Genomic DNA, 13,749 nt, shown 5'->3' with positions numbered 1-13,749 from the left:
TTAGTGGATTTTCCTATGTTTCGAGGGGTGAATCGATTAGCTTGGGACCGAAGATAGTACCAGAGCTGAGCCAAAAAGTTGAGCACGTTTCTTCGAGACCTACTAGTCTTAGAGTTACCTCTATGGTTCAGCGTTGTCAGATTGTGTTCAAGCCTCGGTTCAAGCTTATCGGTATCTAATTTTGTAACGAAAATCCGAGCAAAAATCGGTATTTATCGGTATTTAATATTATAATAATTTTTATTTTTTTCTGTTTTTGAAGGAAATAATTCAAGCTTTTGGGCTAAGGCTGTGTCCCATTTAGTGAATTTTCACTTAAATTTGAAACTTCTAAAATTAATTATAATGTTCTAAAATCCCTCCGTTGTTGATCTTCCGATATTCGAAAAGGTGTTTGTCAAAATTGATTCCATTTCTGTCAGCAATAAGTCTGATACAATAGCAAGTTTATTTGAAAATTTTCCATCTTTCAAATTGAAGTGAAAATTCACCAAATAGTACACAGCCTAAGAACGAAAAATTTGCTTTCCAGGAGAAGATGGAATACATTTAAAAAACAAAATGTTTAAATTTGCTTGTGAAGGAAGCCGACAATACTTCCAGTGAAAGGATAACGAAGCTCTTCTGGAGGAAGTTCTGGAGTTTGAAGAAAAGTCTGAAAAAATCAAAGGAACTTCATCACGCTTTACCACTACACCACCGGACGCCACTGTAATTAATGGAGTTAAAAAGTAGTTAATGTTCTACATTGTGTAATTAATGTAATTAAAGCAGTAGTGAATGGAATTAATTTAATTACAGCCGTTGCCTGCGTTGGAGTTAAAGGTTATTGCGTGCCCCTAGGACTATAGGGCCACCCACATTAGATCCGTTTACGTCCCGAATAGAAATTGTAATGTAGAAAACATCAGCAGACATCTTCAATACATTAAATTTTAACGTGTATTGCTGTACCCTTAATGTATTCAGACTTCAGTGTGACGTCCAAGTACATAAAAATACATTAGCCTCAAACGTTACATCAGAATCAAACGTCTTGACGATGTCAAATTTGACATCAGAATACATCCAATGACAACAGAACCTAACGTTACATTAGAATCAAACTTCATCACGATGTAATTTGTTGCACGCATAAAGCATCAGAATACATCCAATGACAACAGAACCAAACGTTACATTAGAATCAAACTTCATCACGATGTAATTTGTTGCACGCATAAAACATCAGAATACATCAAATGACAACAGAACCTAACGTTACATTAGATTAAAAGTTCATCACGATGTAATTTGTTGCACGCATAAAGCATCAGAATACATCTAATTACAACAGAACCAAACGTTACATTAGAATCAAAGTTCATCACGATGTAAATTGTTGTCCCTCGGTCCCTCGCCGCATGCAAAGTTTGTTTCGAGGTTTGTTTTGTCCTGAGTCAGCACCACACGGCGAATGAGAACGACCCAAATTTGAGTTTAGTTCACTCATAAATTGCAAAAAGTGCAGGAACTCAGTTTTGAATTAATTTCCCTCATGTTTTCAAGGTTTTTTCCAGGAAATTTTTTCCGAATATGAGAAAAGCAAAGATTGGATTCTCTGGATTCTCGGCAATTTTCCTAATTTTAGGGCAGATTTTTGAGGTTTTCCACAGGAAAACATGCGGCAAATTTACCCATCCTGCACTTTTTTCGATATTGAGTACACTGTCCTCAAATTTGCGTTGATCTCATTAGCCGTGTACAGTTTGTTTTCGCATCAGTGGGAAAAGTCTGGATCAACAATAGAAAAGGGCCCATCAGCATTTGTAAACAAACCGTTCCAAAGCCCATTCCTCACAAATCGAAGGCCGCCCACACAAAGCAACACCATCATCGTGTAGGTGGAAGTTTCCCCTATCCGATGCTGGTTTGCGTGGGTGGCCTTCGCTTTGTGAGGAATGGGCTTTGGAACGGTTTGTTTGCAAATGCTGATGGGCCATTTTCTATTGTTGATCCAGAAGTTTGGTTTTTCGACGAATAAATTAGCCCGGGAAAGTGCCGATCAAGGTGACTACATATAGGTGTTCTAATGTGTCAAATTCACGATTCAGCTATGTTGGATTTTTGTATGGAACAGCTACCGAGTTTGTTTCTATGCCATAAAAAGGGAGCTACCGAGTTTGTTTACAATTGGCTCTAAAACCGCACTTTTCCCCCCGCGACCTCCTCGCTAATATAGTGACAAAGCTGTATCACCATTTTTATACCCACCATGGTGCCGATAATGTGTCCGTCGCGAGTTTCAATGTTTTTCTGGTAAGTAAATGTGAACTTATTAATGTAATGTAATATAATTTTGTTTTTTTTTTTTTAGGAAAGTGTACCAGTCCCAAGCCGACTCCCGGTAGGGAGTCTGAAGCTGGATCCCGGCGGGAAGTTTGCAGCCGGATCTCTTTTGCAGGTTAGTGAGTGTTTTTACTAAAAGCTACAATAAAATATAAGTGGACCCCGATGGAAATCCGATGACGGATTCCATAAACGGAGCCCGATGACGGGTTCCGTAAACGGATCTTGATGACGGGTTCCGTAGACGGATCCCGATGACGGGTTCCGTAGACAGATCCCGATGACGGGTTCCGTTGACGGATCCTGATGACGGGATTCCGTAAAGGGATCCCGATGGGGAAACCGAATACGGATCCTCCCGATGGGGAAACCGAATACGGATCCCGATGGGGAAACCGAATACGGATCCCGATGGGAAAACCGAATACGGGTCCCAATGGGGAAACCGCATACGGATCCCGATGGGGATTCCGTAGACGGATCGCGATGGGGATTTCGTAGACGGATCCCGATGGGGATTCCGTAGACGGATCCCGATGGGGAAACCGAATACGTATCCTGATGGGAAAACCGAATACGGGTCCCAATGGGGAAACCGAATACGGATCCCTATGGGGAAACCGAATACGTATCCCGATGGGGAAACCGAATACGTATCCTGATGGGGAAACCGAATACGGATCCTGATGGGGAAACCGAATACGGATCCCAATAGGAAAACCGAATACGGGTCCCAATGGGGAAACCGAATACGGATCCCGATGGGGATTCCGTAGACGGATCCCGATGGGGAAACCGAATACGGATCCCGATGGGGAAACCGAATACGAATCCCGATGGGGAAACCGAATACGTATCCTGATGCACAGCAAAAAAAGTTGTTGAATATTACATCGAAACTGCTGCAACCAGGTCAATCCATCGGTTGTGTAATATCACATTGTACGATGTACATCGATTTTGCGAACAAAATTACATCCATTGATGTAATATTGTATCTGCTTTTTGCTATTACATCATTATTTCATACATCAGCTTGAATTACGTTGATCGATATTACATTTTTTTTTGCTGTGTGGGGAAACCGAATACGGATCCTGATGGGGAAACCGAATACGAATCCCAATGGGAAAACCGAATACGGGTCCCAATGGGGAAACCGAATACGTATCCCGATGGGGAAACCGAATACGGATCCCGATGGGGAAACCGAATACGGATCCCGATGGGGAAACCGAATACGGATCTCGATGGGGAAACCGAATACGGATCCCGATGGAGAAACCGAATACGGATCCCGACGGGGAAACCGAATACGTATCCTGATGGGGAAACCGAATACGTTAAGTAAGTAACGTTACTTTGACGTAAATTTGACAGTTAGACAATAGATTTAGCTATCACTTTGCCGCAACGCGTCCGATTCGGATCTAATGTGCATGGGCCTTATGGCTTATATAATGTAATATAGGCTGTCTTGCAATAAGCACTCATACACCTAGATTTCACTGAAAATTCTATGTATGAGTGCTCATTGCAAGACAGCCTATATTACATGATATAAGACATAGTCTGTCCGGGGCAGGCTCTATGCTTATACTTTTACCAAAAAACCATAATAAACTTTATCACACAAACGTTCATGTAAAGTTCCATAACCATTTCAGTGAAAGTTTAGCAGGGATTAAAAACAATTTTTAACCATTTTTGGTAAGGTCAAGCAATGGTTCACATTTATGCGGGATTTTTATAGAGCCTTGTTGAATTTTTAACAAAAGAGCTTACTGTAAGGGTAGAATATATTTGAGTACATCGTGATATATTGAAATATATTAACCATTCGACCTAATAATTATAAACTCTAAGTACACGAAACGAAAATCAATTATTTTATTCATGTGTTTCACTTATACATTTTTGCCAAAACATCAGCCAATTCGAAACTAACGATTTTAAATTTGCTCACTACTTGAATAGCCTATTGGTCCCAAGCAAATCGATTAACGTAGCCCATTCTAGTATACATTCCAGTACTACACTATGTTTTTTTTTTTTGATTCGCTATGAAAGTGAGATAAAATGAGGGGTTTCGTGGATTTTCCTTTGTTTCGAGGGGTGCATCGCTAAGCTTGGGACCGAAGATAGTACCAGAGCTTAGCCCAAAAGTTGAGCTCGTTTATTTGGGACCTTCTGGTCTTACAGTTACCTCTATGCTTATACACACCACAGACAAACAGACATAACACATTGAATATTAGTCATTGTAAAACATCGTCGCTAAAACATTACCGCCATCTGTTGAGTACACTGTGGTGGGTAGTACGCTGAACAGATGGCGGTAGTGTGTAAACGTCAAACGCACGGGAATTAACTATGCGTGCCACAGGTGGCAGTACTACCAACTGAGATACTTTCAAATAGACCGTTAATTGCTTGTTCGATGAACAACTTATGAGTTTTATGTCTGTTTGTCTGTGTACACACCAAATTTAAGTTTTCAATATCAGTAAAACGAATTGCTGGAGCATGACCAGCAATCCAATGCTTTACTGAAAAACAACACGCTGTCAAACTGTTAGCATCACAGTCGTAAGTATTGTTGCATTCGTACAGCACCATTCAAACCACAGGAGGAGGAAGAGCTAAAAAAAAACTACAAATGGATAAAATTATGTAGGTAAGGACTCTGGCTCGGACACTGGTTGTATTTAATAAACGATACTTGGAAAGGAGTCTTGCGATTTTATCTTTATTATTCGTATATTTACAGAAGCTGGAAGCTCATATAGTGAAAACAAATTCGATTTACTGAATTTAATTGTTTAATCAGCAAAATGCTGCCAAATGTCAAAATTTTTAATTGCTGAAAGATCAGTAAAGAAATATTGCTGATTTTCAGTAAAAGGTTGTCATTTTGACAGAAGTTGGAATTGCTGAAAAATTCAGCAGCATTATTTTTTCTGGAACGTTTGCTGATCTTTCATCGTGTCTAAAATTAGCAAAATTTTGCTGATGTTCAGCGATTTAAATTTGGTGTGTACATTCCATAAGAAAAACCACATAGGTCCTATAAGAATAATGCATAAAAGGTATGTGTGGCTGCTTATACACTTTATTTGACACATGATCTTTATTAACTTTTTGCAAGGCGTCTGCTTATTAGTTGACTTATACATTTTATGAATAATCAGCAATAGAAATTTGTCAAAAAATATAAGGAGATTTTTATCCGTGTAGCAGCTATGTTTACGGTAGAGTATGATGTACACTCCCACAATTACAGCATCAATGATAATCATTTCACGTACGTATAAAACAATCGTTTCGAGCTACGCCAAAAGGCTCCTGGATCTTTGGATTGCTTTTGACAGCACCTTTTCGATTATGTTTACTCGAAATACTCAGGGGGAGAGATAAGCGGAAGGAATGTTTTGAGCCAAATGAACTGTCAAAATCTGAGCAAATCGAACATTCCAATTAGAATTTCCCCGAGGATTTCTTATTCTTACTAGAATAAATTTGAGAGTATTGCAATCAAACAGAAATTCAATTACCTCTATGTTTTGTGTGTTTCTCAAATTCAACTAGTTATTGGAACCAAAAACAATATTCTAACTCTATTGATTAATTGATCTTCGTTGGTTAATGAATGGCACCAAGAAATGTGCAAAATATTGCGATGCAATCAATTATTATTTTGCACGTAAATCGAATCAAAAATAAAAGTCATTTGAAATGCTAGCTTCTAGCAAGGGTTGCAAGATAATTTAGGAACCAATCCCTGCTGCTAAATTGTATTTTGTTTTTTTCGTCTATCTCTCCCTCTGAGTATTTCTAATGTTTACAACTATTTCGAAACTTATGATTTAATAACACCTGAGTTTAGCATCTTGGCGTATTTATTATACAATAACGGCTAGCATCTCTTAAACCACATGCACGACGCACATACCCTTTCGATAAATATGTTCAAAACATAAACAAAGCATCATGCGCAAAGCATAAGTGATGCAACAGCATAAATTTTAATACTTCACGTGCAATTAATTATTATTCTGTTTTTCAGTATATACTGTTCATCACAAGGCAGTACTGTGTCATGTTGAGAATCCTGATCCGATCACGCCGGGGACTGTTTGCCACTAGGTCGACACTAGCACGGTTGTCGTTTTCCTCTTCAGCAAAACCGGAAGCCGCGGCGGCCGCTGATGAACGAGCAAGTCGAAGTAGTTGGAACGTGAAGCTCCTCCGGCACCCGACCAAAGTTCCCCAGAAACCGCACATTTCCGACATCGACAGACAGCAGCGGTTGAATCAACCGGCACGAATTGCGGTGGACGACCAGACGGTTCAACTGTTGGAACGATTATCCTTGGTGGACCTGGATAGCAAGTAAGTACAAATAGGCTATTTTTATCCAAACCGGACGGTGATTTGAATACAGAATGTTCAAAACAGGGAAGCCCACAAAACGCTGGAAGATTCGATCGAATTCGCATCACGTATCCTCACCATTGACACTGAAGGAGTGGAACCACTGTACACGGTTCTTGAGAAGCAGAAGCTAACATTGCGGGAGGACGTCGTGTCGGATGGGAACATTCAAGAGGATGTGCTAGCGAACGCACGCGTTACCGAGGAGGAATACTTTGTAGCCCCTCCGGGTAATATCCCACTGGAGCAGGATTCCAGTGGCAAGCACAAACAGTAAGATGGCAAGGTTGATGGCCGGGGGGTTGGGGCTGAGTTTCCGACAGTTACTGGAAGCTTGTAAAGGTAGTAAATTCTTAGATTTAGAGTTGAGAGATGGAATTTTGGGTGGTTTCGCGTTGACGCCAATTGGAAGGATGCTGAGGAATAACTTGAAGGAGGAGTTCCGTCGTGGAGAACCGGGAATGGCTGTGTATGAGGGAAGCTCTGGAATTTCACTGGAGAAAAATCTTCGATTCGTGCAGGACACTTTTGCAACGGATCTTCCCTTTGGAATCGCCGTTGAGGAACGTTTTGAGGATAGAACTGTTAGTCTCAACGAAAACTATGGTTTGCATTTGGAAGAAGGATCATTGCTGTCGTGTTCGTACTTTGTGAATCCAACGATGAGCATGGAGTTCATGTACAAAGCTCAACGTCAGCGGAAGATCTGGTGGATGCGGTTCGCTTGCGATCCCGGCCGGTATTTCATTTCCGATCTTCGCCAGGATGCGGAAAGCAAAGTGCAATCGGTAGCTATCAAAGCTCGTTTCGCCGGGGAAGAAGTGGCACTGGAACAGCTGGAGTTGATACCCGGAAGTGTGATGCGTGAAGAAATGGGTGATTTTCAGGTGAAAATCGGAAAATCTAGCAGAAAAATTACACCCAATGTTCTGCGGGTTAGGCAGTGTGTGGAACTGGCCACGTTGGAGGTTATTTTGGATGCGTTCGAGAATTCTGGAACCAGCAGTGTGCGAATCCATCGGAAGCTGGCACCGTACAAGTGTGGGATCATATGTCTGTCTGAAGGTGAGTAGATTTCCAAATGATTTCAATAGCCTTTAGTTAATTTCGCCCTATCTTGCCAGCAGACCCATCTCAACTGGAAGAGCTGCGAGATCTGGCCAAACACCTTAGCAATGTTTTGAGGAAAGCAAACATCACCGTCTTGGACTGTTCCTCCCAGAACGGAAGCAGCGAACGGTCATTGAACAAGCAATTGAGGCACCTGGATTCCATAGCAGTTCCCTACAGCTTGCTTCTGCAAGAGCAAAGTCTCCAGAACGGTCTGTTTCAGCTTCGCTCCCGGGATACGACCATCAGTGAAACGATCCACATTTCCGATTTACCGGATTATTTATTGAAGATTATAACCAGTTAGTGGAAAGCACACACGCGCCTTTATTCAATCGATATAGACTAAAAGAAATCACACAAATACTGCCGCACGTTGAATCCGACCATTTTGCCGATGTGCGTGATAAAGTCCATTCCGATGGTGCACTGTAATCGGGCACTCCCGTCCATGATGGTTCCCTCACCGGAAGCAAATATCAAAAACTTCAAATGGATTAGCGTCGATATCTGCGCCAACAGATTACAGGTAAGCCCAACCTTTTCATCCAAAATAGCGTAGAAGATTGCCAGCAGTCGATCGATGGTGAATGACTTCGGTCCCAGCTGGGTGGCCATCTTCTCCGAAACCTTCGCCTTCGCATTGACCGACTGAAGGCGTTTCTTCTGCTTGCCATGATTCTTCATGAACAACCGCTTGTCCTCCTTGGCTGCGTTGTGACTGGCCAGGTACGCGGCTATCAGTAGGTACTTGGCATAGAATGGGAGTTCTAGGTTCTGGGCGAGCCGCTTCATGGTTTGTACCTGCTCGAGTGATTCCGCCGATTCCGATGTTGGACGAAGCAGTTCCTTATTGATGTTCCCCATCCGCATGTAGATCGTACTGAGGGAAAGCTTCATCGTTTTGGAAATGTGCCGCCATAGTTTGGTTACATCGTCCGGGGCAATTGATCCATCCAGCACAGGCTCACAGTATTTTTGGAAACACTCAAACGATACCAGCTGCAGTTCCTTGAGATCGCGACACACCTTGAAGAATACGTTCAGGAAGATGTTCAGGTAATTTTCATAAAATCCGGACGTCAGGTCCAATAGTACTTTGACTCGCTTTTCGATTTCTTCCTCGGACAACGCTGCTTGTTTCGCAGATCTGAAATTCAACAATCCATCATTAGAGCAGCTCAATGCCAAACACATCTATATCCCTCACCCATCAACCATCAACTCCAAGTTCACTCTCAACTCCTCCCGCACCTTCTCGAAACCCTCCATCATTATCACTACAATATCCTTTTTGCTGTATTCCGGCACGAACACCTTGATCACCGGCGACAATCCCGTCCTGATAAAGTACTTCTCGAAGGGCAAATCAGACACCAGCACTACCGAAATGTTCAACCCGCTAACCTCTGGCAGTCGTAACAACATCGGTAGCACATTATGATCCATATCCCGCACCCGTTCGGCATTCTCCAGAACAATCACGTACCCACATTCAGCGTCCATCCGTTGCAACTGTCCGACGAAATCCCGCATACAGTCTGCACTCACCAGAGAAGCGTATCCATTGTCCGCACTAGGCATGTGACCTTCCAACCGGTTGATAATCGTTTCAAACAGTATCTTATTCGTGTAGCACTCGATGGCATTAAGAAACGCGTGCTTGGTGACCCCCAGGTGCGGAAGAAACTCCCTCAGAATTGAACTTTTGCCAGTGGATGTGTGTCCGAATAGGTAAATCGCCGGTGGAAATGGGTCACCTGCTCCGTAGAAGCGGTACAGCTGTCGGATTAGTTTCTCACGGCAGGGAAAGTGCTCGCTTAGCGCTTTTACCGTGCTTTCCATCTTAGATCGGCGTTGATTGCAAATTATAATTAATTTTGATGTTAGGCACTATTTTATGATTGACTGTTTTCCAATGCTATGCTGTTTGTTGATTATTTTGATTCGGCTTTTCGCGCCTAGATAGTACCGCTGCAAACTCACAAGCGCCTGTGTACCGCTTGAAACACATTGATGGCTAACATACGTTCCACACACTGGAAAAATTAACTGCTCTTCGAAATGAAAAAAAAAAATGCTTTAAAGCGAACCCCACACGTACCAATATATTGATGCGAAGGGGAATTATTGGCAATAATATTGATGATGTGACTAGAAATACTCAGAGGGAGAGATAGGCGGAGAAAACAAAATACAATTCGGCAGCAGGGATTTGTTCCTAAATTATATTGCAACCCTTGCTAGAAGCTAGCATTTCAAATGACTTTTATTTTTGATTCGATTTACGTGCAAAATAATAATTGATTGCATCGCAATATTTTGCACATTTCTTGGTGCAATTTCATTAACCTACGAAAATTAATTAATCAATAGAGTTAGAATATTGTTTTTGGTTCCAATAAATATTTGAATTTGAGAAGCACACAAAACATGAAGGTGATTGAATTTCTGTTCGATTGCAACACTCTCAAATATATTCTAGTAAGAATAAGAAATCCTCGGAAAATCATATTGGAATTTTCGATTGGCTCAGATTTTGAAAGTTCATTTGGCTCAAACATTCTCTCCGCCCATCTCTCCCTCTGAGTATTTCTAGATGTGACTACATAAATATTTTCAATATCGATGTATTGACGTCAATATAGAATGTATTGACAATAAAAGCAATAAAATCAATCGTGTGGAGTCCACTTAATTCCAGAGCAAGCCACAACCCGACCAACCATTCGTTAAGCTTCTTAAAAGTTCATTACACATAAATAAAGATTTTTGTCGCTAATTCTTTACTTAAAAGTTTCTTTGATTTCGATAAATATATCGAAAGTGAGCCTGCATAAGGGCCTAACTGCTATGATCGATTCTCTTCATCGATCTTCTATTTAAATTGCAAATAAGTTATTTATTTTTTTTTTTTTACGAACTGCAAACTTAATCACGGGAGATCGAAGTAGGCCGAAAATGACGTGTTTTTGTTTTGCTGCGTCGTTTTCGTTCTGGTGAAAATGTTATAAATTTGCAATTTCATTTTTTAAAAGTTTTATTTTGAAAGTACAGAAGTGCATTAAGTGAAAATTTTCAAATTCTTATCCGTTGCATGTAGTGCCGAGAGTTCTAACCTACGCGTAGTTACGCTCAGCTAAGTTTATTTACCTTTTCGTTCCTCTGTTCTCGATAGGAAATATCCATCTAATTCAAAACGATCATTTCAACACTTAATAAATACACGTCAATCAAGTATTGTACTACTACTTGATTGAAAGTTTCAGTACATTATCAATTGTGTATATTTGCATCGATAATTTATTGGAGCGGGGTTTATATCATGTGTAAAAATAGCTTCGGAATGCTTGCGTTCTTGAAATGGACTATTGTAGCTGCGGTAGAGCTGTCACCTTCTAAGACCGGGTTCAAGCTTCTTGCATTCATAAGAAATGATTGCAGGCAGAATTTATCCATAATGCCACTGCCAGACAGTGAAAGTTAGGCCAAGGACGAACCTTCATTCTAATCTACGATTCCACATACTATTAATCTGAGTGGTGCGAAGACGGACCTCAAAATTGAACCACTTTCGAGCTGTCAAATCGAACCACTTTTTTATCATTGTGGTTCGTTGAAATAGATAGAAGTATTGTTATCGTCCAAAATAAAAAAATAAATATTTTTCAGTAATGTTTTTGATCTTTTTAAAAACGTGATTCGAAATGACTCAAACAATTAAAAATAACAGTATTATCAACAATCAATACGAAACTAACGATTTTAAATTGGCTCACCACTTTAGTAGCCTATTGGTCCCAAGCAAACGATTAACGTACCCTATTCTAGTTGAAATTCTATTACTACACTATGTTTGTTTTGATTCGCTATGAAAGTTTGACAGATAACATCAGGGGTGTGTGGATTCATGCAGAACATGCAGGGGTGAGTGAAATAGCTTGGGACTGCTTGGGACCGTTGTTCTGGTACTGAGTGAGCCAAAAATAATAATGATTTTCTTCGGGACCCAGTGGTCTTAGAGTTACCTCTATGGTATTATTGCGTATTTTGGACCAAAGTAGACTCCTGCGCTGAAAAAAACCCCTCCGTTTTTTTTTCGCTCAGGAACGACTGTGACTTCGGAGAACGTTCTAAGGACATTTGTGATGATAGTACAAAAGTTCCAGGAAATTTCAACAGATTTTTCCCGCGACAGAAGAGGTTTCAGTGGATATTTTAGTTGCTGCCAGCGAGGTTCTACGGGGGTTCTATAGAGTTTTCATGTTCGAGTTTCACACGATTTGGAGGGAAGTCAAATCGTTGCCATTGGAGGTCCCAGGGAATTTCGACAGCACTTCCATAGATATCGTCGGCCACATTAAATTTGCATCTGATTTGCAACAATTTATACAAATAAAAATTACTATGTTTGATTGCAGGTAGAATATTTTCCAGTTCCGGCGATCGCCAATCTTCATCGTTAACAACTTTATCACTTTCGTCAATTGTTTCACTGATAAATGGACCATCATCATATGTTCGCAGTGTAGGGATTGCATTTTTATCACGATAAGCAACTGAATTCAGATGTTTTACACAATTTTTATCAAAATGAATACTGCACAACCGGTCACTGGGTTTGATTTGAAAATTGAGATCCACCTCACAGAAACTGAGCCACTCTTTTCGTACTGCTGAATCCTTGGGAAACCTGAATAGGCTTCGCTTTTCGTCGTGTCCATCTTTATAATTGCAAAAGTGAGCAAAACACTTCATTCTGAATTTTATTCCACTCCGTAAAAACTCCAGCTATGAACAATGTCAACAAACAATCACAAAGTCACGAATCGGCTCTGCACAAAAAGCCGTTTGACACTTCTCTCTACCAACCGACGGTGATGAAACGTTTATTTCAACACTACCAACATGAAGAAAATTTCACTTCGCACCACTCAGCTATTAATAACCTCTTACACATGAGAACCTCCTATCGATCAGAATGCATTGTGCATATGTTTAGGATGCGCAAAGGAGCAACAGGATCGAGCTGATAACGTTTCTTTATTCCAAAATCTGAAGACTGTTTTGAATCATATGTTTAGGTAATGGGCAGCAACAACGGAGTGATAAACTACTTACAGCTTCTATTTATTAAATGCTTGATATAACCATTGCCAGCAACGCCGGCTGGGCGTATCCTATGGCTTACCCTCCCTACTAACAAAAATCCACCCTTCCCGTGACACTTATGAGGGTTCGTAAATTTCTCTGCATCTCTTTTAAGTAAGTGTTGGACTAACATTCCTACCCTTTCCCCACCAGATGCAAGGACGTGGCCAGGACAGCTCTGGTCTCTAATATGGACCAACAGGTCTGTGCCATCAAAAAGGGAGCTCTGGTCTGTTGGAGGGAGACACATCCTTTATCTAAGAGGTAGTAATTAATCACAAATTACTATCTAACAGCAACGGATGGAGGTGGGTCTCCTTCTTAACAACTGTTTGGATATGTTTCGTTTTGATTCGCTATGAATGTTTGACAGATAAAATGAGGGGTTAGTGGATTTTCCTATGTTTCGAGGGGTGAATCGATTAGCTTGGGACCGAAGAGAGTACCAGAGCAGTTTAGCAAGTTATTTCGGTACTTTCTAGTCTTAGAGCTTCCTCTCTATGCGAATCAAAACAAACATTGTGTAGTAGTAGAATTTCGACTAGAATGGGGTACGTTAATCGTTTGCTTGAGACCAATAGGCTAGTCAAGTAGTGAGCCAATTTAATCGTTAGTTTCGTATTGATTGTTGGTTTGGAGCTCGTACCACCTACGACATTGTGCAACCTGGTTTATGCTATGCTATGCTAACTGCACACTTAATCAAGGCTTCCCTGGTCGGTATTT

General features: G+C 40.8%; 3 protein-coding genes across 4 annotated transcripts; 2 read left to right on the top strand and 1 right to left on the bottom strand.

Moving 5' to 3' along the window:
* Positions 1-6,391: 6,391 nt before the first annotated feature.
* Positions 6,392-7,039, top strand: LOC135700770 (glutamyl-tRNA(Gln) amidotransferase subunit C, mitochondrial-like). Its single transcript, XM_065221414.1, has 2 exons — positions 6,392-6,720; positions 6,787-7,039. Exons 1-2 carry the CDS (start codon positions 6,428-6,430, stop codon positions 7,037-7,039), a joined length of 546 nt encoding a protein of 181 aa, XP_065077486.1. The 5' UTR covers positions 6,392-6,427.
* A 1-nt stretch (position 7,040) lies between these two features.
* On the top strand, positions 7,041-8,188 carry LOC135700769 (DNA polymerase subunit gamma-2, mitochondrial-like). 2 transcript variants are annotated; one of them, XM_065221413.1, is made up of 2 exons: positions 7,041-7,827; positions 7,890-8,188. In XM_065221413.1, the coding sequence occupies exons 1-2, from the start codon at positions 7,041-7,043 to the stop codon at positions 8,177-8,179; spliced, it is 1,077 nt and encodes a 358-aa protein (XP_065077485.1). In that variant the 3' UTR covers positions 8,180-8,188. The 2 variants fall into 2 exon arrangements, with proteins under 2 accessions (XP_065077485.1, XP_065077484.1); XM_065221412.1 differs by having other exon boundaries at positions 7,887-8,188.
* LOC135700768 (origin recognition complex subunit 5-like) lies at positions 8,175-9,777 on the bottom strand. The gene is made up of 2 exons (XM_065221411.1): positions 9,083-9,777; positions 8,175-9,022 (listed from the first exon to the last, which is right to left on the bottom strand). Exons 1-2 carry the CDS (start codon positions 9,715-9,717, stop codon positions 8,218-8,220), a joined length of 1,440 nt encoding a protein of 479 aa, XP_065077483.1. The 5' UTR covers positions 9,718-9,777; the 3' UTR covers positions 8,175-8,217.
* Between the last annotated feature and the right edge of the window lie 3,972 nt (positions 9,778-13,749).

The sequence above is a fragment of the Ochlerotatus camptorhynchus genome, unplaced genomic scaffold, assembly GCF_037179485.1.
Source record: "Ochlerotatus camptorhynchus isolate MF236.1 unplaced genomic scaffold, CSIRO-AGI_Acam_v1.1 ptg000142l, whole genome shotgun sequence".
Classification (NCBI taxonomy): domain Eukaryota; kingdom Metazoa; phylum Arthropoda; class Insecta; order Diptera; family Culicidae; genus Ochlerotatus; species Ochlerotatus camptorhynchus.
This window is presented reverse-complemented; position numbering and strand designations above follow the sequence as displayed.

Bases quoted from the DNA above. Each gene is read 5' to 3' on its own strand.
- LOC135700770 (XM_065221414.1), top strand. From the start codon at position 6,428: ATGTTGAGAATCCTGATCCGATCACGCCGGGGACTGTTTGCCACTAGG. The intron at 6,721-6,786 runs GTAAGTACAAAT...TGTTCAAAACAG, and splicing joins TTGGTGGACCTGGATAGCAA to GGAAGCCCACAAAACGCTGG.
- LOC135700769 (XM_065221412.1), top strand. From the start codon at position 7,041: ATGGCAAGGTTGATGGCCGGGGGGTTGGGGCTGAGTTTCCGACAGTTA. The intron at 7,828-7,886 runs GTGAGTAGATTT...CTATCTTGCCAG, and splicing joins GATCATATGTCTGTCTGAAG to CAGACCCATCTCAACTGGAA.
- LOC135700768 (XM_065221411.1), bottom strand. From the start codon at position 9,717: ATGGAAAGCACGGTAAAAGCGCTAAGCGAGCACTTTCCCTGCCGTGAG. The intron at 9,023-9,082 runs GTGAGGGATATA...GTTGAATTTCAG, and splicing joins TTGGAGTTGATGGTTGATGG to ATCTGCGAAACAAGCAGCGT.